The 27,883-nt window shown below is 38.3% G+C and overlaps 1 protein-coding gene across 1 annotated transcript; it reads left to right on the forward strand.

Moving 5' to 3' along the window:
* Positions 1-1,229: 1,229 nt before the first annotated feature.
* LHX8 (LIM homeobox 8) lies at positions 1,230-27,578 on the forward strand. Its single transcript, XM_007182937.3, has 9 exons — positions 1,230-1,310; positions 3,301-3,387; positions 3,785-3,946; positions 7,787-7,908; positions 9,998-10,218; positions 10,736-10,839; positions 15,483-15,578; positions 22,093-22,276; positions 27,502-27,578. Exons 1-9 carry the CDS (start codon positions 1,230-1,232, stop codon positions 27,576-27,578), a joined length of 1,134 nt encoding a protein of 377 aa, XP_007182999.1.
* Positions 27,579-27,883: the final 305 nt, after the last annotated feature.

Raw genomic sequence — 27,883 nt, forward strand, 5'->3', positions numbered from 1 at the left:
TTCTAGACAATAAGGCAAGGAGATAATATTATAAACATATATATCTTATCGAAGCAACATCATATGATTTTGTTAAAGGCCATTAAGAAACAGAGACTCCTAAATATTCTTATATTACTGTTTCAGAAGCTTGCTTTGTTTTCTTAAAAAGGGAAAATTGGAAATAAAAATTGTTAGCCTTACCAAATTCCTCTTTGTACACTACATAATGAAGTAAAATTTGTACCATAAATAAGTTATTTAAACAAACACACCCTCCAATCCTAATCAAAATTACGGTATTCTGAGACCCCCCTCTCACCCCCCCTTCCCCCCCCAACAAACCCGCCGCCAAAATTTGAGGCAGGAGCTGGCCGCTTCTATGGCTTAAATTTTGCGTAGGATGAGATGAAAGAGCAATACTATTAGCAACATACTTTTTGTCTTTATTGTAGCCTTGATTTCAAATCTAGTCGCAAATCATAAGCTTTTGTGCTGCTCAGATGTTCCTTCTTTATCTTAATGAGAAAACTTTTCGCAAAGGGAGTGCGAACCTCTAGATAAGTCAGCCCCCAGGTTTCCAGGGAGCCGTCGCTGTCCTCAGCTAGACAGGGGAGCTGCTCGTTTCAGGAGAATGACTGAAACATTCAAGTCACCCAGACCTCCGCTTCCCCTTCAGCTTGCTGCAGAAAGAGATGTAACCTGAATCTTTGTTTAGGTTTTGGTTGGGGAGTGAGAATCAAAAAGCCACGGCAAATGCGGAGAGGAGATTTTTTTTTTTTTAAGTCAAAAGTTAACAGGCCATTCCCAATGTTTTGTTTTGTTTTTTTCTTCTTCTTCTTTAATACTAAATCTGGAGTAAGTTGGCTTGTCCTGATAAAGATCTTGACTTGTAGAGAAGGCGGGTTTTTCTTAATGAGGTGAGGCTATTCCTCCAGGAAAAGACTTTTCCCCCCACACCCTCTTCCCTCCCTTCATGTAAGGTTCCACCCTCTGGAAAAACAAAACTCTTTTTTTTCCTTTTCCTAGAGGGACAGACCTCAATGAAGTTGGGAAACAATCTTAAGAGCAGTCCATCAGAGTGGTTACGGTCACAGCGGCCTCTTTGGACGAAGACTTGTAGCATTCTTTCTCTTCTCGGTGTCAGCTTTTATTAGTGCGCTGGGGCTGGGGAGGCGGGCCAGATCGGCAGACACGGACAGCCTCTGACCCTCTGGAGTTGGTATGTGATAAGCAGCCCTAGCAGTGCCATGTATTGGAAAAGCGAGCAGATGTTTGTGTGTAAACTAGAAGAAAAGGACGTGCCGGAGCTGGCAGTTCCTCCCGAGAAGGTGAGCGACCCGACGCCTGGCCAGACCAGCTGAATCGCAGTTTCCTTGAAACGCGAGCTGTTTGCGCTCCTAAATGAGGTTCAGAAATTACCTGTAACGGCCTCATCTTCAAACCTGGCAGTTTTTTTTTTTTTTTCTTACGTAGTAGCGTTAGTAATCATTGCCTCCCCTCCCCACAAGCTCACTTAACCTGAGGCCATGGAGACCGTAATTTGGGAGACGAAACCTCAAGTCTAAGGCGCTCTCGGGTACATGTGAGTCGTGCTTTTGTTGTGTTTGCAGTGGTGAAAGGGCGGTCGGGAGAGTGAGTCTGGAGGTCCAGGCGGCTGTGGGGTGGGAAGGAACAGAGGCGCGGCTTCCCGCTCCCAGCCGCCGGCGGACGCTTGCCGGCCCTAAGGAGCTCCTCCGGCCGTAGGGCGGTCCGCGCTGCCGCGGCCCCACAGCGAAATAGAAGCAGACGTGGCTCCAGGAAGGCCTCTGGGATCCTAGGGCGGGCTAGGAAGGCCATTTTACTTTAAAACACCGAAAGAAGCAAACCCCAGGGCTCTCGAGTCACACCATTCTTCGAGTAGATGGGGGGAAACTGACAAACTCTCACCTCACTTTGGAGGCAGGAGCCGCGGGGTATCTCGCGTTTTAGGTTTGAAAATCATCTGCAGCCTGTTTGAGCGCCTCCGCTGGACCCGCACTGGGCACCGCTGACTTTGTCTTCGCGCCGACGCTGGCGGGGAACACTCGGCGAACTCGGGGCTCTTCTGCCTAAACTCTTTGTGTCTGCGGCGCTGGGTCCCGAGTAGGGAGCGCACCCGAGGGTCCCGGCGGAGAGCCCGAGGGACTGGGGGGCCCGGACAGTATCTCTTCTGGTGCTACCAGAGTGACGGAAAGAGGGAGGCGAAGAGACAGAAATGCAGAACTGTGGGCCGTTCGAGTTCCGGGACCCCCCCCTCGTCCCCCAAGCTAGAGTTTCCGTAAACGAAGGCAGAAAAAGCCCAGAGCGCCTGCGTTTTCATTTAAGAACAAAACTCCTACAAAGGCTTGGAAACACTTGAGTAATGCGCGTTGTTGCTTTAAAACATTTTGACCGAGGTTGGGTGAGTCTTTTTTTTTTTTTTAATGACACAAATTAAATTCAGCTGGATATTTTCCATTATTCGACCCGCTTTTTTGCGCTAGCTAAAAATAATCCTTTAGTAGCTCAAATGTTGACTTACCGAGCAATAAGTGGCAATTTACACCTTAAAGAAACGAGTATAAATCACTCGCAGCTCTAATTGCTGTTAAGTTTACGAAAGAGCTGCTGGCTCGGTTTAATCTGAAGCATTTTCATTCAAATTGTCATCGGAACAAACACCAGGCTTCTTAAATCCAGCTGTAATTAGCTTTCAAGTATCCTATTAAACCTCTTCACCTTTTGGGCTATCCAATTCAAAAAGCCCCCTTTTAAAAAATATATATGTGTCTTGCTCTTTTAATTGAGGCTATTAAAGAAATCAAGTTTCTACCCCCACCCCCTCCTCAAATCCTCTTTTCTTCTCTCCCACTTCACTCCACCCCCATGCACCCCCTTTAGCCGGGTGATCCCCGCTCCGCTGTGATTGACGTCTAGAAAGAAACTGCTTTGTGCCGGGATGATTGTTATTAACTTGTTACCCCCGGCAGGGGGGCGGGGAACCGACGTGCTACGGTGAGCGCGGGGACCCGGAGCCCCGAGAGCGCGGCAGCGCGCCGGGCGAACCGTTGGTGCTCCGGTGGCCGCCTAGTCGCGCGCTGAGGCTGCGACGCCGCCGCCGCCCGCTGCCTGCAAGGGAGGCTGCGTCGGCGTCGGCTTGCCAGGCGCGCGCGGGCGCAGGCGCCCAGACGGCTGCACGTGCGGCCCGGAGCGCCGTGGGCCTTCATTAGCCCGCCCCGCGTGCGGAGAAGCTGAAGCTCTGGGCCCACGTGCCGGCTCTGAACTTCTCGTCTCTGTTCCTCCCCACTTCCCCGCCCTCAGTGCCAGGGGCTCATGTCGGAGGAGTGCGGGCGGACTGCAGCCCTGGCGGCCGGGAGGACTCGGAAAGGCGCCGGGGAAGAGGGACTGGTGAGTGGGTAGGGACCCGGGTGATGGCGAGCCGGGCCGTCGGGAGGCAGCCCAAGGACGAAGGGCTGCTGTCCCCGCACTCCTCCCCGGGCCCAGTTGGCCCCTCGGGGAGCGGGTGGAGAGGGGTGCTAGGGCGGGGGTAGAAGCTGAGCCGGTGTGGCGGGCTGCGCAGGGCCGCCAGGCGCCCCAGGTCATTGAGGTCAGTGGCCTGCAGCCCCGGCGGGGGCGTGGTGGGAGCATGGACCCGGGGGAGAGGGCGAGAAGCGGGACCTCAGGAACTGGGGGTGGTTTGGGGTAAGGGAGGGGAGGCTGTGAGGGAGCCCCCGTGGGTCTGTGGGATGGGGAGAGAAGGAGGGGTCTAGAACCGCCTGAGACCGCGCCTCGTGGCTTCCTGCAGGTGAGCCCCGAGGGAGTGGGGGACGAGGACTCGTGCTCCTCCTCGGCCCCACTGTCCCCGTCGTCCTCACCCCGGTCCATGGCCTCGGGCTCCGTCTGCCCCCCTGGCAAGTGTGTGTGCAACAGCTGCGGCCTGGAGATCGTGGACAAGTACCTTCTCAAGGTAGGGCGCAGCCGCGAGGCCCAGGGGCAGCGGGGTTCCCCGGGAGCTCTGGGAGAAGAGAAAAGTTTATTTTCCCTCTCTTTTCCACTCAAGTTCTCGCTGGAGAATGTAGACTTTCTCAGCACTACGGCCCAGTCAGGGGCAACTCATGCGGTGGGAAAGAGTGGGAGAAGAAATCTTAGAATACCCGCTGTTGCAAAACTGCTTACGTGTGACCCATCCTGGTCTAGACGTGCCGATACCCTGGGTGGATGTGCTGGAGTTAGCCACCTACTTGTAGCGGAACAGAACTGGGGAAACGCTTACCCATTCTGGAAACAGGGTCCTGCCCGATTATTTTTACTGAGCCTCGGGTTATGGTTCCTCCACCCCCAATAACACCCACACGTCTGCCTGCTTATGAGGACTCCAGGTCTGTATATGTTGATCGATTTCCCCTTTTCAGTGTCTCCTTTGGTGAGAACCACTGTCAAGTGCCTTAAAGGGTCTTTTCTGGATAGATATTTTACAATCTTATGTTTGTTTACACTAACCTGAGGCTTTTCCAGAGTAAAAGTTCATAGTAGCATTTAAATGAAAACCATTTTCAATATCTTCCTCCTCTTATTAAGGTTTAATACTTCAGGGCCACCCAATGATTTTTTTTTTAATGTCATCTCCAGTGCTTAGTGGAAAAAAAATGGAAATTGATGTAAATTTATACAAAACAGAAAGAAAGAAAAATGCTTGGGATGAAGTGCTTCAAGTGGTGGTTTGAGAGTTGACTGTCTGTCTTGATTTGTTTTACTTCTCTCAAGATATTGTGGGGGAGTTTTGGAGTACAAATTCTGGCAGGCTAGTTATCCATGTCATTGCATGAAGGATCATAGTCCCTTGTGTCTTAATTCTAATACCATGGAATTTCAACTTCAATAGCTTTTTTAAACCACTATTTAAAATAATGATCTCTCCTACACTGACTTAGTAGCAAACCAGTTCACTTTCTATTCTCCTCACCTCCCCCTCCCGACCCCAGTTTTTCAAAAGAATTCATTATGGAGAATATGAATTCAAAAAACAAATTAGTGAGTTTCTTTAAATTTCTCCCTCAACATACAAAGCTGCTTCATCTGGGGAGTTGGAATGATACCCTGTAGATACAACCCAGATAAAGCACCAAAAGGAGTTTTGGTGAAAACGTTTAAAAAGTGACTAATTTACTTAATTGGTGGTTGATTCTTAAAGCTGGCTTTCTCTTTAAGTCTGTATTCTTAAGATTCCCATTTCAGTGTTTCCACACCTGAGCCTTTTTGGATATTTAAAAACCATCTTTTGGATCAAAACTAGTTTCTTATTTTCAATGAGCCCTCTCAATAATTAGCTTAATCTTTAAGAATGTTTCTGATGGATCTATAATGGATCCACTACACAGCAGAGAGGGTAAAGAAAAAAGTTATTATAAAGTGACTCTTAACATATCCTCTGAAATAGATAAAATCATTTCTAGTGTTCTTCTTTTATATGTTAACATATGTTTATATGTTTTATATTTGTATTGTATAAAATAATCTAAGTTATCTGAAGAGTCTTTTAAAGCTTTCCTTTGTAGTAAGACCAGAGTCCTCTCAATGAAGTCTTCTACGTACAGTCTTAGACCACCCCTTTTTGTACATGTTAGTGTATGTACAAGAAAACTAGCTGCTGCTTATTACATAGGAAACTAGTTCTAGCAAAAGTTTGACACTTTATGTTTAAAAACTGAGTTCTTAACTTTTTCCCCCCCATTTTGTGTGCTTATTCTTCCAGATAAGTTTGAATTCAATTTGAGTCACTGGTGAAAAAATAATTGTTAGACCTAATAGAATATTTGAGTGTATAACTGTTTAATATAGAAAAACACCATATTGTGAGGCAAGTTAAATGGAGTTAGAACAAAAAAAATGAGAGGAGTTAGATGCATCTGTTGCCCCATCTGATACTTCAGTGCCCTGTCGTTTGAGGGATTTTTTTTTCTGGCTTGGTCCTATATATGTATACATACAGAGATTGGATCAATGCTAGCCATCAGGAAAGGTTTATAGTCACCAGAATTTTCTCTGTTCACCTTACTTTCATCTCTGGAAAAGAAATGGAAGATGAAGGAGATTTTTTTTTAAGTAAACTTTGAGGAAAGGTGGCAAACCAGGCGTTACATCTGGCTTTAGGGAACTAGAGAATGGCCATGACTCTGCCCTGAAGCCTGCATCTAGCCTTGCTTTAAAAAAAAAAAAAAAAAAAAAAGAGCCTGGATAACATCAAAATGCAGAAGGCCTTAAACAGTGGAATACTAAAGGAAACCTGTATTTCTACACTTTAACTTAATTGGGCCCGTTTGAGGAAAAAAATAGAAAGAAAATGCATCTCTAATTAATAGGACAGCATTCACCATTGTTAATTTTTTTTATTTCTATTTCCTCAGATTTTTTTCCTATTGTTTCCTATTGCTATTTTCCCTGTTTTCTTGTATTGTGAGCATGTAGTTCTTTTATAGCAAGACCAAAACTTAAAATTTCACTAAAATGATACTCTCATTAGTGCTTTGGAAAGAGACACATAACTGTAATTAGAAGCCAGTGAAACTTTCTTCCGCTTCGAAGGAACTTTTATATTTCATATCACAGAAAAATATGTTGAACAGTAGCGCTAATATGATAGAATCATTGGACAAGATAGTCTTTATTATGAAATAGTGTAGCAAAAGCTGTATTTCACAATTTCCCATTTTTCCAATTTCCTAATTCTTATATTAGGCATTAGATCCATTTGTAGAGTATAGCTAGTGTTTTTGCATCATTGCCGTTCTCTTAAATGAAATTTCATTAAGCATAAGCCTAGTTCCTGTGTCCATTTAACAAGAGCAAAATTTAGGAGCCTGCATTACAGGCAAATTCAATTCAATACACATCTTCGTTTTTGAAGGCTAAAGATGTGCCGCTTATACAGTGATAGCAACAGTTTAAGGTAAGGCTATTTATGATTTGTCCCCTGATTTGACAATGTTTCATGCTCCTATATAGAATATAAAGTGCTGTGATTTATTAAATTAAATTAAAGCGTTTAATGTCTCACTTCCTGAAGTATAAATGGCAAATAGTTGGGTGCCTTCTTAGAACCGTTTATAATAGATTTATTTTTTTCCTCTAGTAACCATATCATTAAAGTAGGGTTACCAATACTTTATGTTTTGATTATTTAATGTTAGACAGGAGCCAGGGCTTTGGCCATATCAACATTTAAATCTACCTTAGGAATTTCTGTTTTGTAAGTAAAATGGATTGCCTGGCTTCTTTACACGGGTAAGTATTTCTTACAAAGCTTCTTTTCCATTTTCTTTCTCACTTTAACTAAAAAGTAGATTGAGAAGGGATGTGGCTTGAATTCTTTAGCTACCATGTTTCATGGTGGGAAGAATTTGGTCAAGGAAAAAAATATAAAACCAGTATGTAGGACTTTTAAAGTGGCTAAAATTTTCCCTGTGTTCATAGACATTCGATAACAAAACAAAACAAAAAACAAACCAAAAAAAACCTGAATAGACGTTCAATTAAAAAAAAAAAAACCCTGAATTTTTCAGAAGTGTATTTAAAAAATTAAACACAAAGTGTATAATATGCTACTGTGATTTTCTGTTTGAGGTCTAAAAGAGAATATATCTAGATGCGTATTTGTGTAAATGACACCTCTTAGATAGAAACATTCAGAGTATGTGTTAAAATATTAAGGGGCCAGCTTTTAAAATTGCCTGATACAGAAAACCAATGAAGGATACTCTTAAGTGTGGTTTTAGAATAGCTTCTCATCCTAACCCCTTCTTCTTCACAGGTGAATGACCTGTGCTGGCATGTTCGGTGTCTCTCCTGCAGTGTCTGCAGGACCTCCTTAGGAAGGCATACCAGCTGTTATATTAAAGACAAAGACATTTTCTGCAAACTTGATTATTTCAGGTACACCGAAACTTTTTTTTTTAGTAAGTAGATACTCCAAGAAGGTATTACACGAAGAGAATTTTGTAAATAGCCTTTCTTGTCCAGTTTTATTTACTGAAGCCCACTTTTTCTTATACAATGGATTTCAAAATGAGAATGCTTCATATTTTTGAGGTATAATTTGTATTAAAACAAAATTAGCATGCTATGTGTTTTAGGAACTCAGTATACAAAAATTAATTTTAAATAATTATTTCCACTTTGGCGAATGAAAGTTTTTGGTATTAAAAACAGGGAACTTTCTTTGCTGTGCAGAGATATAAAGTATGAAATATAAGATGACTTATTATAGCAAAGCCCTTTGTTCAGGAGGAGTAGCAAGACAAAAATGAAGTAATTATGGGGGAAAAAAAATCAAGGTTTTGTTGTGCTTTCTCCAGTTTACTATAGAATGACCCCTAGTAATATACCTATAAAATGCCAGCAGTTTGGAAACTGTGATTAAACCATATTATTCAGAAGAATTGACCATTGCAGTATTGGAAATACACCAAGTCTAATTACGTATTCTGCCTAAAAATCCTGTTTCTTTTGTCCGTTCTTTGATCTTTGTTTTGTGAGATTGTATTTGCCTAGGATATTAAATGTAACATTTTCTCCACATGGTCTCTCTATAATAGTTTAAATGTAAAGTTTCTTCTAAGATAGAATTTAATTCTTAATGGATAGCTATCTCAAAATTGAAATCATCCTTAAGCATGACTTTTTAAAATTATCACATTTTTTCCCTATTTGCATTTCCAAACGAAGAAGAATGTTCATTGTGAAATTGGGAAGTTAATACTACATAGTGAAGTTTGTAATACTAATTATGTTATTTATACTCAATTTCAAAAACTGATTTAAGAGAATTTAGTGATTGATTTGAATAAAATTGCTAGGTAATTTAAAGCACTTCATGAAATCCAGAGTCCTTTATTTTATAAAGTCATAGAATTTTATAATTACCCAAAACATATATTTCTCAGCAGGTTTACTCTCTGTTTCCTCAAAAACAGTAGCAGTTTGCCTCCTCTTTCACTTAGGATATGCTAATCTTAATTTTTTTTTTTGGGGGGTAATTTAAAGCCCCTTGAAATGTTTGGTTTCAGAGACTTATTGAAAGTCTAGTTCTTCAGGATTTTTTTTATACTTCATATTTTATTATATTCTGAAATTTATTCTTATGATTCAGTTTTTCAGATTAACTTAAAAACTGGCAATACCTCTAAAGATATGTTAAGGAATAGACACAGACACATATACTTATCTAGTTTAATGTGGATATTCCAGGTTATGACTGCAGTTGTGGTAGGAGATATGACAGAGAGTGTCTGGTCACTAGGACTGAGAGAAAAAAGAAATCTTTACATCTGGCATTTTGTTAAGATTAACTTGCATTTAATGTCCAGATATGTGTCTAAAAGTTTTAGGTAATATTTCCCCTCCTCTTGTGGATGGTATTGCAACAGCTTGTTCACCAAAGGAAACATTTCTGAGTTTTCCATCACTGAGGTTTCTGAGGTTTCTTCACACCAGAGTGAACAATTTCTGTTCTATTCATTCTTTGATAATATCAATTGAAAATGTTTTAACTTTAAAAAAAAGTTTAGAGCATTTTCTAATTATCTCAACTTGGTTTTAAGACGTCATTATTTATATCTTCAATGGTATGCTTTTGTATTTTTAGGTTTCAGTCTCGAGTGTGTGTGTGTGTGTGTGAGTTATGTTGAGTCTCTAGGTAATTTATAAATGTACTGATATTTGTTACAAGAAGGATACTGAAACTCCTGTGTCATTTATTTTAAAAGAAAAAAAAAATCCTTTTCTCCTTTAGAGTAACAATGGGAAGTTTTTGTTTTATAAACAGGTTTGAATTATGATCCCGTCTCAAGTCTCGATTGTGTACCATATGACTTTTAAAAAATAATTGATTCCTGTTTCCTTTTCAAAAGATTTAAATACTTGGGTTAATCCAATGAGTAAATAATGTGTTAGTTTAATCTTAGACTGATGAATATCTCACCAAGCATTAAAATCTTCACCTCCCACCCTTCTATTTATGTAGAAGGTATGGAACTCGCTGCTCTCGCTGTGGGAGGCACATCCATTCTACTGACTGGGTCCGGAGGGCCAAGGGGAATGTCTATCACTTGGCGTGCTTTGCCTGCTTTTCTTGCAAAAGGCAACTTTCCACAGGAGAGGAGTTTGCTTTGGTGGAAGAGAAAGTCCTCTGCAGAGTGCATTATGACTGCATGCTGGATAATTTAAAAAGAGAAGTGGAAAATGGTAAATATATACTTAAAATACTTTTGAATCTTTTGGGACAGTGAACACAGGGACAATAACGATTTTTCCTAAGGTCGTCTTAAAGCATTACTTTGTGCAGTGTAATTGTGGTGAAACTCATTAAGCCCTCCACTGTTAGTGATGGTCTCCATCTGTTTATTTACAAGAAAAGCCATGGCATATGTATTCGCCTTGTGCCATATTCTCAGGAAGCAGCCTTGAGTTTAGGGTTCTGTTTTGCTTTTTGTAACCATTTGTTTCCTTGTATTTGCCTTTGTAAGGATGAGCCTTAGATGTGCACTTCCAACTTGGTGCACTTTTGACTAAATATACAAGCCTACAAATGGAATATTGTTTCCACAGTATGTTTCTAGTATGTTCTAAAACTTAAGGGATTTGGCAAACTAGAAGGTGTATACAGTTTCATACCAAGCCAAGAGATGCAAGAAACCTATTATTGTATGATTGTTCATACAACAACCTATTATTGTATGAATGGTGTGTTTTTTAAATGCAGGTAATGGGATTAGTGTCGAAGGCGCCCTCCTCACAGAGCAAGATGTCAATCATCCAAAACCAGCAAAAAGAGCTCGAACAAGCTTTACAGCAGATCAGCTCCAGGTAGACATGACAATGAATTTATGAGTTTTTGAAGCCCTTCCCCACCTAAAAAAAAAAAAACAAAAAACCACCAAACCCAAACTAACAAAGCCAAGCAAAAAACAATCTCTATGCTGTCTTAAAACATTTTTGTTTTCAAAAAGGTTAGCCTGTGCTTTTTGTGAAAACTAACTTGTTAGGTGTATGAAAACATTGCCCTAAATATTGTTTATCAATATTTCGAGAGTCATGATGTGATATGAACTCATCATTCAAGTTCGTCTCCCTGGGGTCTGTTAGCATTAACATCAAAGTGGAAACAAAATGTTGATCTGTTCCGACTTCCTGATAAAAATTACTTTAACCCAGGCATTTACATTACTACATGTAATTGCGCTAGAAGATAAAATATTTGGGGACTCTTAACAGAAAGAGACGCTCAGTATGTGGGTCAGTGGGACACTAACGTGTTCATCTTTTTAACAAACCACATTGAGTGTTTTAATGGACAAGATTGTACATTTTCTGAGTAGGAAAGAATTGTAAATGCTTTACCATAAATAGGAGTCTACCGATTGACTCCAATCAAGTAGACCCTTCTTGTTTTTAAAGAGGGTAGAGGGAGTAATTCTATAATTTGATGCTAAAGGTTCATTATGTTCCCTGAAAAGGGAGGGATTATTTTCAACTTAGTTGCCCTAAGTATAATTGTTGTAAGTTCTATTTATGCAAATTGTCATGAAAGTAATGAAATAATTACTCTTAAAAATTAAAAATAATGCTTTATATTTAAGTCTACGCATACAGTGATTCTTTCTGGCATTTTTTTTCAGATAAAGAAATCACATTTTCTAAAAGATTAATGTGACTGAAGTATTTGTTTTATGTTAAGGTGAGGTAACATCTGTAAAGCGCCTACCATGTATGGCTGGGTGCTTTACACATAGTATCCATCTTAGCTCAGACTTGAAAGGATATTTATACAATGTTAAGAAATGAGTGAAGGTAATATTTTGAAAAATCACTTACAGTATTCTAATACTTGGCAGTATTTAAGATGAATGCAGTAAAAGAGAATTTTTATTTTGAGAATGATTAAGAAAGAAGCCTTGATGTGACACAAATATTCCAAGGGAACTTAATGGCATTGGAAGCAATCTAGCATTAAAATCTAGATCTATTCTAAAAAATTTCCAAAAGTGTTTTTGATTTCTTAATTTAGGCATAGACTGCATGGTCAGCAGGTAGGAAATGAAAGATAAGGCAGTTGAAAGAGACACCTGTTTGAACCTTGCTTTTCTGGGTGCCTCATTTGGTTGTAATGAAGATCACGTAAAGCCCCAGGTTAGGAGATATGAATAACTGTGGGAGACCTGGCAGCAAAATACCCAGTAGTTAAAAGGTGTCTGAGTTAAAATATAATCTCTAATGTAAATATGTTCTGTTTATAAAGTGGGCTGTTTCCATGAAAGCCTGGCTATAACTTTAATAATCATAAGGCTGATAGCTTTAGTTCGATATAAAAATTTATTAGTAAAAGGATAACTGTGAAAATTTGAAACTGCTTTAGGTAGATATACAATCTCATATAGGAAGATAGAGGCACTAATTAAATAGAAAGGGAATAATATTTGTGGAGGTCTTTGTATACCAAGTCTTATGCCAGACATTTTCTCTACATTATCTTCTTTTATCTCTTACAATCCCTTGATATAGGTAGCCTCATCCAAGAAGTGTAGGTACTCCCCCAAGGCAGACCACCAAGGGAATGGCAGAGAAGACATTTGGACCCTGCTCCCCAAACCTCTGGTCTTTTCATTTTGCTTGGCCTCCCAGGAGACCATGAGTAGAACTGTGCCTTAACAAAACTCCACTTAACGACAGTGGCAGCTAAAACAAGAGTGAGATTCTGAATCTTGTAGATAGCCTTATAGTTTTAAATTGCAAATGTGCATAAACTATTTAAGCCATGCATTATTATACGAAAATATGATCTGAATCATGTTTTAAAAATTTATATCAGAATCATAGGTTTTTTAAAATGAAAGCAGAAATTATATACTTTCAAAGCATGTTCTCATTTATTCAGTATTTATTAACATCTATCTGTGCCAGGAATGGCTGAAACAAATGAGACACAATCCTTGTCCTCAAGTGTTCTTTGTAGCTTAGGAATCTAGGATAAGTTGAATCATTATACTTTGCCAGAACCTCTAATAAATCAGGCAGTGTACCTCATTGCCAAATTGTCCTACTTTTCAGAAAGCTGAATATATTTAAGTAGTGCTTGAATTTAGCAAAACAATAAAATATAGGTGATCAATAAGTCAAGACTATTCATAGAGTACTGGTTTGGACTTATAAGACTTAAAATGGGAGGAACAAACAAATTTCCCAAATTCTTCTTTAGAAGCTTATGGGAAGAAAAAATAGTTTGACTTTCAGAATAGAGTACTATTTTGTGGTAGCAAAAATACTTCAAATATTGTCTCATTTGTATAAATTGTATTTTAAAAGTTCCGGCAGTACTATGGTTTGCTTATTGTAATTGGAAGTATTTGCTCAATGATTATTAATGTTAAACATGCCAGGGTTAGCACCTACTTTAATCTACTTTCAGATCAAGTTGGTCAGCTGCTACTATGCAGACTCCTCACATTTCTGGTAGACCTTCTGGCCTTAAAATGATGTGTCTACAGAGGCTTGCTCCTTGACCATGTTAAAAGAGCTCAGAAAAGGAGTAGGGTGGGTTTTGGCATCATTAGTGACCAGAGAGTAATGAAACCAAGTTAAAATTAAAAGGGTTCTTTTGTGAGACTAAACACTGATGAACACATCTTACTTTTCCTTTAGCATATTCCAGCTTCAAACCATCAGTGTTGATTTAAGTTTTCCTTTATTCCTTAATGAGAAATTGCTTTAGTAAATGTAATTTACTTCCATTATTAAACTTGTGAATTTGAAATGCATTTGTGAAAAGCATGCTGTTTTTGTTTTATAAATTATCAATAATGGCCTTACAAACAAAATCTTCAAATATCTGTTCAGCTTTTCTCCTTGAAAAATTAAAAAACAAAGACATAATTAATTTGTTCATTCTTTTTTCTCTTTGGGATGTTACATGCTCAACTACATATAAACACAACTCTATTTGCACATGAAGATATTAAAGTTAACACATTTGGAGTAGGAGAGGAAGAAGGAAGTGAGCTAGGCGAGATCATAAACTTTTAGGCTGATTCTGCCCATTTTTTAAAGCAAAAATACATGTGCTGTTTACAGTGAGTGTGTGGACAAGTGTAGTTGGATAGGAAGACAGGAATACCTTATTCTGGAAGAGTCACTATCAGCGAGAACGTAACTGAAAAAAAATTATATAATTTGTAAACTTTATAAGGTTTCCTGGAACAACATCGGTCTTTTTCTCCACACTATCTTCAGATTTTCCTCACATTGCCGAGGTTCATTCCATCACACACAAAGTCTTCAGCGCATACTGTGTGACAGGAAGGGGGATTAACTCCTGCGGATATGAAGAATAAGACAGTCCCTTTGCCCTCAAGAAACTCACTATCTGCTATGGAGAGCTCGACTTACTAACACATTAGTTAGCTACGCAGTGACAAGTGCAGTGGCAAAAGATAGTATTATATGAGGAGCATAGTGGAGAATGCAGTTAATCTTGCCTCCTGGAAATGGTGTCGAGGTCAGCAGGACTTAAGGTCTTTAGGTAGATTATCCCCATCACATGCCCACAGACATGCACAATCATGTTGGATGCCAGACTCCCCTTTCTCATTCTTATAATACTTTCTTTATATTTTATAATACTTCCCTCTATTGACTTTTAAGTAATAAAATTCAAATATCCCACTTGATTTCCGTGATTTCCTTTTCTAGAAGAATCCAAAGCCCTTAGAGTGTGCTTTTATTCTGGTACTCCTCCTCCCTCCCCCCCCACCCCACTCCTCACCTCTCACTTTAGCTTGTATTGTTGCTAATTATTGGCATGCGTGTATCTTCTCCTAGGAAGTTGAGACCAGAATCACTTGGGAGCTTTTCCATCTATAAATGTTTAGATCTCAGGAAATTCTTATTCAGTGGGCTGATGGGTGTCTCTTTTTAAGATCCCAGATGTTCCTTTGCATAGAGCAAGTGCTCAAAACAATTAATGATGGAGTCATTACAATTAAGTGGAATCCATCTGTTGCACTGTCTACTTTTGCAGACTGATAAAAATTGTGGTAGGGGCCTTGAACCTGTTTTGCTCAGTAGAGGCTGAAGATAAAAAAAATATTTTTTTAAGTTTTTTAATGCTATCAATTTTTAACAAAACGGAAAAAATAGTAAAGAGACTTATACTATTACGCATTTTATTTGTGGATTGTCAGAAGGGAAGAAAAGATGAGCTTATTTTTAACAGCATAGTTGAGAGACAAGTTTTTATGTTGAAATAGATTTTTTTTAAGATTTCAACATAGCAACTTGTGCATAAATGTACACAATATGCATTCTTTTTTTATACATCCCCATATTGATTTTCAAGTATTAAAGTGCAAGTATCCCATTTTCTTGTGCATGTCTTATCTCTCCTGTCATCAAAATGCATAAGACTGAGCTTCTTATTTTTAGCTATTTACTACCTACACTTTTTTAAAAAACAGGTTATGCAAGCACAATTTGCTCAGGACAACAACCCAGATGCACAGACCCTCCAGAAACTGGCAGAAAGGACAGGCTTGAGCAGACGTGTGATACAGGTGATTATTTTAAAGGTTAATCAAGAGATGTTAAAAGTTCTAGGTCATTTTTCTTTTCCCCCTTTTGGTATCTGGTTTATTTCACTTAGCATAATGTTCATCCAGGTTGTAACATGTATCAGTACTTCATTCCTTTTTATGGTTGGATAATATTACAATGTATGTACCACATTTTATTTGTCCATGCACGAATATTTGGGTCATTTCCACTTTTTGGCTATTATGAATAATGCTGCTATACACATCAGCACACAATTATCTGAACGCTTGCTTTCAATTCCTTTAGATATATACCTAGGAATGGAATTGCTGGATCATATGGTAATTCTGTGTTTAGCTTTTTTTTTTTTTTTAATAGATCTTTATTGAAGTATAATTACTTCACAATACTGTGTTAGTTTCTGTTGCACAACAAAGGGAATCAGCCATATGCATACACATGTCCCCATATCCCCTCCCTCTTGAGCCTCCCTCCCACCCTCCCTATCCCACTCCTCTAGGTCATCGCAAAGCACCAAGCCATCTCCCTGTGCTATGCTGCTGCTTCCCACCAGCCAACTATTTTACATTCGGTAGTGTATGTATGTCGATGCTACTCTCACTTCACCCCAGCTTCGCCCTGCCACCCCATGTCCTCAAGTCCATTCTCTATGTCTACATCTTTATTCCTGCCCTGCAACTAGGTTTATCAGTACTATTTTTTTTTTTAAGATTCCATATATACATGTTAACATAATGAAACAACAGACAAAGGATTAATCTCCAAAATATACAAACAGCTCATGGAGCTCAATATCAAACAAACAAACAATCCAGTTATTCTAGGTCTTTAAAAGTGTAAATTGTTGGCGGGGTGGGGGGGGGGTTTGTTTTGTTTTTTGTTGTTGTCATTGTTTGTTTTGCTTTGTGAAGAAACGTCAGAGCCTTAGCTTCCCATTTTAGGTCTCTTCACACTCTAATCAATTTTTTTAAACCTGATAATTAGCCTGCTTGGTCTAGGCTACCATTTGTTGACCATTCATTCATTGCTCAGAGCAACCCTAAGGATCCTCAGGCTAAAAAGACAACTGTGGTTCCAAGCTAGATCTGGTTCTGAGGCCAGAATTTTTTTCTACTTTTCTATTATTGTGAATGTGAGTGAGTGGGGGAGAGGTGGGCAAGAGGGGGGATATCTATGGCCTTTGTTAATGATCCTGGTAGAGGGAGTGATGTAAACAAAACTAGGGAAGGATGAGTCAGAGCAAATCTGTTGACAGATAAGATTTATGTTTGCAAATTGTGGGGGATGGAATTATTGGAGCTGAACTTGGAGAGGCTGTGCATGTAGAGTTATCTTCTGAGCAGGAAGAGATTTTAGGAAGAGATTTTACGTGATTTTACGTAATTTTAGGAAGAAAGGTCTGGTGACAGTACGTGGGAAGAATTAGAGTTGGGAGAGGCTGCATAGAGATTGACAGATTAGGTGTGATGCCCAGCAAAATAGCAAAATTCTCTTTTTTTGAAAAGAGAATTAACTGAGGTAGTGGCCTAGAATTCATCCGAAAACATTTTATTGACTGAACACTGATGGCAGGTACTGGATGCTAGAGAGACAAGTAAAGGACCTGGATACTGTAATGGGGAAGCAGAGAGACATCAAAGATGACTCTTAAATTTGAAGTCAACGTATCCATGGGAATGGTGCTATTGACAGAAATATTAAAGGTTTTTTTTAAAAACGGGTTTGGTAGTTGGGAGGGAGATGAATTCCCTTCTAGCTGTGATAATCAGACAATGATGGTAGCAGTTGAGCACATAAACAGGTATTTTAAAGGATGAACAGGACTCAAACAGAGAGATCCGATCCCATGAAATTGGGTAAGATCCTTTAGAAAGAGATCACGGACAGTAAAAAGGGAAGAATGGACTTTATGGAGAGAGCTGTTTGCATTGGACCATTACAGTCAGAATCAAGGAATGAATCTGGTATAGAAGCATCATGGAGGGCCAAGGAGTTAGGTGGGTTCAAGATGGAAGTGGTCAATTGTGTCAAGATTTTCTGTTTCCCTCAGATCAAGGAAGTGGAAAATAATTTTAAATAATATTTAAGGTTAAAAATGGTGTAAAGAATTAATAATGCTAGTGACCATAACTATCGAGATAAAGTTCAGTGGGGAGAAAAAAGGTTAAGTCCAACACTGCACATATAATGTTTTACTTCTTAAATTGGATGATTGGTAAACAGGTATTTATTCTTCTGTTTATTAAGCCTGAAGTATTTCATAATTAAAAAATCATTTATACCAAGAAATCAGTGGGAAAGACCTGATGATATTGTATCTTCTCCAAAGACCTAGATTCCCAGTGGATTTGGTTGAGTGCAGTGTAATGAGGCTCTCTGAAGAGGCAAGTCCCATGACCTCAGTATTTTTCTAAATGTCCAGGGTATTGTGTTTGTTTCAGAGTGCCAAATTTTAGAAAGGGACTAACAGGGAACCAATGTGAAAAGAGTGCTCTCTTTACAGGAAGGTTAAGGTCATGAAAGTCTAGAAATTATGTGCTGGTATTAACAGCAACAGGGATATTTATCTGGAAAAAAGATCCGGAGATGGTAAGGGAAGGAATAGTATAAACAGAATAGGTGTCTTCAAACGTATGTGAAAGGCTGTCCTACAGGCAGCGGGATTGGGTGTCTGCAAGGGAATGTAGGAAAGAAACAGATTTCACTCACTATGAAGAATTTTCTCAGTATGTAAGGCTACAAAAATGGCATAGGCTACCATCGAGGTAGTGAGTCCCTGTACCTGGGAGTGAAGCTTCCTTTGTTGAGGTAGTTCAAACTTAATGGTCTGAGGGGTCCTTGTAATCTAAGACTCTATACATTCAATGACAGTGACTGCTGTAGCTAAGTCAGATTCATGATTATTATGTTTTAGATTATTTTGAAGTTGGAAGGGAAGGAAAATGGAGGGTTTTCTGAGAGCTTTTCTTATTATTTGAAGAAATAAGGACCGCAGACAGACATCTGTCATGTAATTTCCAGGTACTTAGGTCACCAGTATTATGAGCAAGTTAACTTCATTTCAAGCACTAGAACTTGGAGAATATGCTGTTGGATGGTGGCTTTTAATATGTGAGGATTGAATTTAAATATTTTTGATAAGATGGCAAAGGAAGGAGTACTAGCAATCCAAATATATAGTCTGTCACAGTATTTTTGAAGGATTAATTACAGTGATCTCAAATAGTAGTCATAACCTCTTTGCCCAGCCTACTTCCTAGCATTGGACACACTTTAGAAAAGTTAAAGAAAAGAGATTTGATTGCTAGGCCTTGATTCTAATATGCAAACTAGGCTACCCAAAGATTAGGTAGAAGTAATGTTCTTATACAGGGTGTAAGTACAGGTCTCACCTTTACTAGCTAAAGTCTGCATAGGGAGACATTATAACAGAGCAGATCATCATTGAGCTGAAATCACAGAATAAAGATGGATGATTTTACTTTTCACACTCTGCATCCAGATACAATCACTGTTCACATACCCTTTCAGAGGTGAATTACGGATTGTGTATCTTACAGAAACATGATAAAACATTGCTATTTCTTCCAGTCAGTGTGCTTGAAGTTCTCTTTCCATATTAAGATCTACATCATTTTTATTGCTACACATATTGAGCATAGCACAATTTATTTAGTTTATTTCCAATTTTTTGGTATCATAAAAATGCTATAGTGAACAACATTGTGTGTATACCTTGCACATTTGTTCGGTAGTGTCCATAGGATAAATTTCTAAAAGTGGGATTGTTGAGTCAAAAGATAAAACATTTTTGGGCCTTTGACTGATAGTACAAAAATCGCCTTGCAGAAACTTCATAACCAATTTATTCTACCAGGACCTACGTGTGAAATTTTCCTTTCCCCAACGCACGTAAATCCTAAAAACTGTCATTCTTTTACATCCTTTCCAATTTGGCAGTCAGAAAATGTCATTGTTTTCATGTATATTTCTTTTATTGTCAGTAAACCTTAACATGTTTGCTTATTTTGAAAATAAAATTTGTACTTTTTAGCGCTCTTTTCTATTGGGTTATTTCTTTTCTCTTTATTGTACTGATTTTTATTGTTTATCATAGTTAAACTTTCATAGTTCATCAGTTTCCCTTTCACTTATTTTTTCCACATAGAAATTTTACACTGTTTTTTATTCAAATCTCTTAATATTTTTTTCTCATAGCTTTGGTTCCACCTAGAAAGTATATCAACATTGGCTTTTGTTTCCTTAAACATTTATGGTCCCAATTATTTACACCTAAACCCTAATTTATCTGGAATTGACTTTTGGTTACGTGTTGTAAAGTAGGGATTTTTCTATTTCTTTTCTCCCAAACGATTAGCCAGCTTCCTCTAAATCAATATTACGCCAATACTGATTTCCCAATAATTTAAAATTCCATCTTTTTCATACATTAAATTCTCGTATTTGACTCTTCGGGTTTTCTAAGAGATTCATCTTATGCATTAGTCTTTTCTTTTGCAGAATGTCTACATGGCCTGCTTTCAGCTTATGTATTTTACAATTTAGAACTCAAATTTTTTAAAGAGTATGTTGCTCATAAGAAATTTTAACCCTTGTTAGAGGTTTGAAAGCAGAAGGAGGAAATTTTAAGTCAGTGAGGAGAGTCAAAAGGACTGTATTTTATTCCTGAAGCTAGGTAGCCCTCATGTCAGAAGTTGTTTTCTGATGCCTGGAATCTTCAACTATATTTTGCTGTGCAAGTTACATGACACTTTGTGTTTTCAAACCCCTCTCTGCTTAATTACCTGTTGATCTTTCCAAGGAGCTATTTGAATTAGCATTAAGGTAGTCATTCTACTGTTTATGTCATGCTTTCTTCATCTTTATTTACAAAGTCTGAGATTTTAAAAAATAACTGAACAGTTTCCATCCAATATATAATTTATTGGAGACATAAGATACTTTGAAGAAACTCTGGGAATCATAGCGCCATGTGTTTTAGGTTATATGTAGTCCTCTGGGGTGCTTGTCTTCCGGGCACTGTCAGGGGAAAAGGCAGGTGACGGCAGTTCCTGCTTACAAGTTGGAGAATGTGTGCGTGTGTCTTCTTGGCTGGGTGGGTGACAGCAGTGGCACCTGTTAAGGAGCCTGTGGAGGAACTGTGACTGAAGACTTTGGGTAAAGTCTCTGTATAGGTACCTGAGAGTCTAACTAGCACTCCAGAAGATGGGGGAGAAGGCTGTGACTTCTCACTCCTCTTCCTTGGTACATGCCTAAGCTTGTTCCTGAAATATACCTCAGGTGCTGCCATTCAGCCACCTGCTCAGACGCCATTGTATTATTGGTTTCTATTCCTTTGGTTTTAACCCCTTGAGTTTATACTTTGCAGCCTTCTGTTTGTGAGTCCCAAGGACAAGGTGTGTCTTTTGAGATCAGGGCAACTTTTTCACATAAATCTTTTTGCAGCTTCCTTCTGTTCCACATTATTCAGCCCTGATTCCCTAGTGCCGTCAAGTACCTACCTACCAGTCCTAGGTAGAGACTTAACGCCCCTAGCCTTCTCCCCTGATCCCCAAATGTTCTTACCCTAATTTCCTTAAAGTTTTTATCCCTCCACGTCTCTGTCTTCTTATGACAGAATTGTTCTGAGTGATAGCAAATAAATACTATAATATTTTAATAGAGAAACCCTCTGTAGGCAAGTTTTATCTAAGAGCAGGGAGTTCACATGCAGGTAGCTTAGATACTGGAAGCATTCTGGGCGGTCTAGCCTTACTTACCCTGACCTGCACGTACAACTCTGCTTACCCAGAATATGCTTCCTTTATTTCTGTGGTAGAGTGGACAACAGGGTGGTTAGCTCTTTACATTGGTGAACTGTTTCACCAGTGGATGTGTTTGTTATTTTATTCTGCTTAAATATCACTAGTTGTTTCTTATTATAAGCCTGACCTTAACCTGCTTCTTAGAGAATAGCCTATGTATTTACTAATAGAAATTGAACTCAGCAGGTTACAATGTGACTGGAATAACTGAATCAAGAGGTTTGTAGAAAGCTTTAAGCTCTCAGTAGGGATTTTAGTCATTTGAAAAAAGATTTACAATAAGTCCAGCAGGTGTCTGAGAATACATTTAGTAGTGCATTTTTAAAAATTTTCTGATGAAAGGGCTTTTTCTGTTTTCCTTTTTGTCCCAAATGCCAGTAGTAAAACCAAGGAAACTTTTCTGGAATTTTGAATCCCTTACCCCATTTTTATTTTGGAAGATGCTGGCTTAGTATAGAATCAGTTTTTAAGTAAATCAACAAATAATTATTATTTGGGCGAAGAAAATGACCATTGATAACTGTGCAAAATTGTTTCTCTTGTGTCTACAGAATTCTTTCTTAGAAAGCTTATTTAGATTGATGCTGCGCTTATATGGTAGAGTGAGGTTGCATTCCTTGGTAAACTGAACTGGTAATGTACTCAACTGATAATGTGACATAGCTACATTGCTTTTCTCCTCCCTCAGGTGTGGTTTCAGAACTGTAGAGCACGCCACAAGAAACACGTCAGTCCTAATCACTCCTCCTCTGCCCCAGTCACAGCAGTCCCGCCCTCCAGGCTGTCTCCACCCATGTTAGAAGAAATGGCTTATTCTGCCTATGTGCCCCAAGATGGGACAATGTTAACTGCGCTGCATAGTTACATGGATGGTAGGTATCCTGATATTTAACAGCTGCCTCCCAAGCAATCAATTACTGGTACCTTCTAATAGTATATTATTGGTATACTATTCACATTTTGAACTATTACCTCAGTAGTAGCTGAAAAATATTGTCAGGGGTGGGTGTAGTAGGGAGAAGAACTACCCAACATTCTTATTTCTGTGACTGCCTTTTTTAAGGGACAAGTTTAACACTCACCTTACAGCTAAAATACAAATATTGATAATGACCCATAGTGCTTGATTTTAACTTAGGAAAAACATTCTTTTTGTTTTCACCTGATAAATATTTAAATAATTTATTTTCCTATGGTCAGAGGAAGTATTCACACTCAGATTTTTAGATTGGGGTTTACTGAGTTTTGTTAAAGAAACTTTTTTATTGAAGCAAAACATACATATAGAAAAGTGCACACATAAGTATTCAGCTTGATGAATTAATAAAATGAACATATCCATGTAAGTACTACCCAGATGAAGTAGTAAAATGCAGTTAGCACCCTGGAAGCCTCTCTTATGTCCCTTCCCAATCATTATCCTCTTCCTCCAAAGTAATATTGTGTTGACTTCTAAAATCATGTTCTAGTTTTGCCTGTTTTTGAGCTTTATATGAATCGAACCATGCAGAATGTATTCTTGTGTCTCACTTCCTTCAACTACAGTGTTTGTGAGATTCATCTGTATGGTTGCAAGAATCAGTGATTTGTTGGTTTTCATTGTTATACAGAATTCCACTGTAGGAATATACCACAATCCACTTTAGGGTTGATAGACATTTGCGTTATTTCCAGTTATGTATATGCTGCTATGGACCTTATTGTACATGCCCTTTGGTGCACATTAATTCACAGTTTGATTTGGTATATACCTGGGAGTAGAACATAGGGTCCTGGCTACACATATGTTCAATTTTAGTTGATTCTGCCAAAAAGTTTCCAATAGTGGTTGAACCATTTTACACTGAGACCAGCAGCACATGAGAGTTCAAGGTGCTCCACATCCTCGCTAACACTTGGTATGGTGTGACTTCTTAATTTAGCCAATTTAGTTGTTGTGTAGTGTTATCTCATTATTTTCATTTGCTTTTCCCTCATCACTGATGAGACTGAGCATTTTTTCATTGAGCATTTGTATATCCTTTTTGTGAAGAGCTTATTCATGTCTTTTGCTTGTTGGTCTATTGGCTTGTCTGTTTTGTTTTTTCCTTGATTTGTTCTAGTTTTGGCTATATATTGAATATAAATAAGTTTTTTGATGATTATGTGTGTTGCAGATATCTCCTATTCAGTGGTTTGCTTTTTCTCCTCTCTTGAGTATGTTTTATTGAGCACAAGTTCCTAATTTTAATGTAGTTCATTTCATCAGTTTTTTTCCTTCATGGGGAGTGCTTTTCTTGTGACCTGTTCAAGAAATTGTTCCTACTCAGAGATAATGAAGATATTTCTCCTATGTTATCTTCTAGAAATTTCGTTAACTTTGTTTTACCTTTGACATTTAGATTTACAGTCCATCTACAAATGAATTTTGTATGTGGTGTAAAATAAGGAGCAAAGTTTTTGTTATGCTTATGAAAGTACCAATTTCTCAGCTGCTTTGCTGTGCCACACTTATCATAAATCAAGTGTCCATATAATTTATGTGCCAGTTTCTGTACCCTCTATTCTGTTTTATTGGTCTATTTATTTTTATATCAATACCTAATTGTTTTAATAATGCTAGGCCTATATTCTTGATATCCAGTAGTACAACCTTGTCCTACTTTGTTGTTCATTTGTATTGCCATAAATTTTTCAACCAAAAAAGAGAAAACAATTGAGATTTTGAAATAATCTATTAGATCCGTTTGTAGGAAACTGCTATCTTAATAATATTGTCTTCCATACCATGATCTTAGTCTGTCTTTCTATTTGTTTAGGTCATCTTCAAATGCTCTCTTATATTCTAGAGTTTTCTGTTTAGTAATCTTGCACATCTTTTGTTTGGTTTATTCATAAGTTTTTGTTTTGATGCAGTTGTAAATGTTTTTTCCTCTGTATGTGGAAATCTAGGTTGGCAGCTGTTTTCTTTCAGCACTTTGGCAGTATGAATTACATTGTCTTCTTGCTTCTATTGTTTCTGTTGTTTAGAATATAGATAGTTAATTAACTTGATACCACTTACTGTTGAAGTCAGCTGTTGGTCTTATTCTTGCTCCTTTAAAAGTGAATCTCTTTTTTTCCCCAGCTTTTCTCTTTATGTTTGGTTTTCAGTTTTAGTACAGTGTGCCTAAATATGCTTCTTGAATAGGTAGTTTGATGTATTTCACTATGCAAAAGGATCAGATTTTGTCTCTTCAAGTATTGTTTCTACCCTTATTGAAAAAGTCCATATTTTCCAGCATTTTGACCTTCCATGTTCTAGTCTAGATATTCTTCTGACCTATCTTCCAGTTCACTAATTCTCTCCCTGTCTATGCTGTAAAACTCATCCACTGAGTTCTTAATTTCAGTTATTGTGTTTTCCATTTTTAGAATTTCCATTTCATTCTTTTATATAGTTTCCACTTCTGTGCCAGAATTATCTATTTTATCACTTTATTCCTTAACAAAATTGTTATATTAATTATAGTAACACTAAAGGACATATCTGACAACTCCAGTATTTTGTGGGTCTGTTCTATTGTTTTTTCCTCTTTGTTTTCATTCAAGTCATGTCTTATTTGCCTTGTTGTTTTTTTATTAAACTTCAGATGTTAGGTATGAAAACTAGAAATAATTTGAGGCTCTGGTTAATATCTTCCACCAGAGAGGATTTAGTTTTGCCTTTGGCAGGCGATTAGGTCAGAGGAAGATCAACTTAATCCAATCAGGCATCAGTCCTCACAAGGGCTGGTGTATTTCGGGGTCACTACTCCTTGGAACTAGCCTTTTGGGATTCCCCCCAAAAGCTTACATTTTGTTTTGTTTTGTGTCTGTCATCTTTTTTTTGAATTTTTGAATTTTATTTATTTTTTTATACAGCAGGTTCTTATTAGTCATCCATTTTATACACATCAGTGTATACATGTCAATCCCAATCTCCCAATTCATCACACCACCACCCCCACCCACTGCTGCTTTCCCCCCTTGGTGTCCATACGTTTGTTCTCTACATCTGTGTCTCAATTACTGCCCTGCAAACTGGTCATCTGTACCGTTTTTCTAGGTTCCACATATATGTGTTAATATACGATATTTGTTTTCCTCTTTCTGACTTACTTCACTCTGTATGACAGTCTCTAGATCCATCCACGTCTCTACAAATGACCCAATTTCATTCCTTTTTATGGCTGAGTAATATTCCATTGTATATATGTATCACTTCTTCTTTATCCATTCGTCTGTCAGTGGGCATTTAGGTTGCTTCCATGACCTGGCTATTGTAAATAGTGCTGCAGTGAACATTGGGGTGCATGTGTCTTTTTGAATTATGGTTTTCTCTAGGTATATGCCCAGTAGTGGGATTGCTGGGCCACATGGTAATTCTTTTTTTAGTTTTTTAAGGAACTTCCATACTGTTCTCCATAGTGGCTGTATCAATTTACATTCCCACCAACAGTGCAGAGGGTTCCCTTTTCTCCACACCCTCTCCAGCATTTGTTGTTTGTAGATTTTCAGATGATGCCCATTCTAACTGGTGTGAGGTGATACGTCATTGTAGTTTTGATTTGCATTTCTCTAATAATTAGTGATGTTGAGCAGCTTTTCATGTGCTTCTTGGCCATCTGTATGTCTTCTTTGGAGAAATGTCTATTTAGGTCTTCTGCCCATTTTTGGATTGGGTTGTTTGTTTTTTTAATATTGAGCTGCATGGGCTGTTTATATATTTTGGAGATTAATCCTTTGTCCATTGATTCGTTTGCAAATATTTTCTCCCATTCTGAGGGTTGTCTTTTCGTCTTGTTTATGGTTTCCTTTGCTGTGCAAAAGCTTTTAAGTTTCATTAGGTCCCATTTGTTTATTTTTGTTTTTATTCCCATTACTCTAGGAGGTGGATCAAAAAAGATGTTGCTGTGATTTATGTCAAAGAGTGTTCTTCCTATGTTTTCCTCTAAGAGTTTTACAGTGTCCGGTCTTACATTTAGGTCTCTAATCCGTTTTGAGTTTATTTTTGTGTATGGTGTTAGGGAGTGTTCTAATTTCATTCTTTTACATGTAGTTGTCCAGTTTTCCCAGCACCACTTATTGAAGAGACTGTCTTTTCTCCATTGTATATCCAATCAGGCATCAATCCTCACAAGGGCTGGTGTATTTCGGGGTCACTACTCCTTGGAACTAGCCTTTTGGGATCCCCAAAAAAGCTTACGTTTTGTTTTGTGTCTGTCATTTTTAACGAGGGCTTCTCTTCAGTGGTCCCTGATCTTTCATATTTATTCCCCACAACCCAAAGTCTAACTCCTGAAAACTTTGCTAAATGTCTCAGCCTCTCACACTCCTTGTCTTTTAAAATTGTTACTAAACTTGTGGAGGAAAAGTAGCCTCATTTTATTTCTCTCCTTCTCTGGGACTTGACTTTGCAAGTTCTCACTACCTGGGTATCTTTCAGATGCCTTCAAACAGATTTCTAAAAATTTTGTCCAGCTTTCTTAATTGCTCTTAGAGGGACATTTGGTTTGAAGCAACATAGTTCTTACTGAGAGTAGAAAGTTCATTTTAAGGTTTGATTAAAGAAAAACTCAGAGCCTGTACCATTGATGCATTTACCTACACTAGGATTAAAGTTGTGTGTGTTCACATGAATGACTGTAGTGTTGCCCAAGTCAAATGTGTTTTGATACATGTTTAGGGAAGAGGCAGCTCAGCATTCATAAATGAGAATTTGGGGCAGGGATCACCCTATAGAGGCACCTTCGTATGAAAGCTAGCAACGTCTATGCAGGCAAGGCTCACGTGTTTCTAGCTGCAGGGTAAAGTGCAGTGAATGGGGTATCGATGGAGGACAGTAAAGTGGCAAAAGCTTGTGACCCCAAATAAAGATTTTGGGGTAAACCATTCCTGGATTCTCATTTAATACTATACTCACTGTGCTGAATAAGCTAATGCTGCTGCTGAGGTCAGTGGAATGAGTGTAGCTTGGTGCCCTCAGCTATGAAATCAGTAGTGAGAGAACATTGCCTTGGATTGTTTTTTGTTTGTTTTTTAAATCAGTTTTATTTACCCTACAAAACTGATACACAAATTTCTTTCTATTTTGTAGCTCATTCACCAACAACCCTTGGACTCCAGCCCTTGTTACCCCATTCAATGACACAACTGCCAATAAGTCACACCTAATTCCTTTTTTCAGGGATAGAAATGATTAAGGATATAAACTTGTCATTTATTATGTATAAAATACCATTGAAAATATATTAATGTTAATTTTTTATTTAACATCCAAAGCATTTCCAACATCACTTTGCTGCCCAGGTATGTATCTCTAGTTGGCCTGCAAGACACTTTTATTGATTCTTCATTTTTTTGTAAAACTTATGTTTACAAGAAGAAAACAAATCAAAACTTTTTTTTGTATTGTATGGAAATAGTTCACTCGAGTGTGTATCTGTTAATTTATTTGTCATCAAAAGAGCACTTTGCCT

The sequence above is a fragment of the Balaenoptera acutorostrata genome, chromosome 1 (genome assembly GCF_949987535.1).
Source record: "Balaenoptera acutorostrata chromosome 1, mBalAcu1.1, whole genome shotgun sequence".
Lineage (NCBI taxonomy): Eukaryota > Metazoa > Chordata > Mammalia > Artiodactyla > Balaenopteridae > Balaenoptera > Balaenoptera acutorostrata.

Coding starts and splice junctions, on each gene's coding strand:
- LHX8 (XM_007182937.3), top strand. CDS start 1,230: ATGTATTGGAAAAGCGAGCAGATGTTTGTGTGTAAACTAGAAGAAAAG. Junction 3,388..3,784: donor GCGCCGGGGAAGAGGGACTG/GTGAGTGGGTAG, acceptor GGCTTCCTGCAG/GTGAGCCCCGAGGGAGTGGG. Junction 7,909..9,997: donor TGCAAACTTGATTATTTCAG/GTACACCGAAAC, acceptor CTATTTATGTAG/AAGGTATGGAACTCGCTGCT.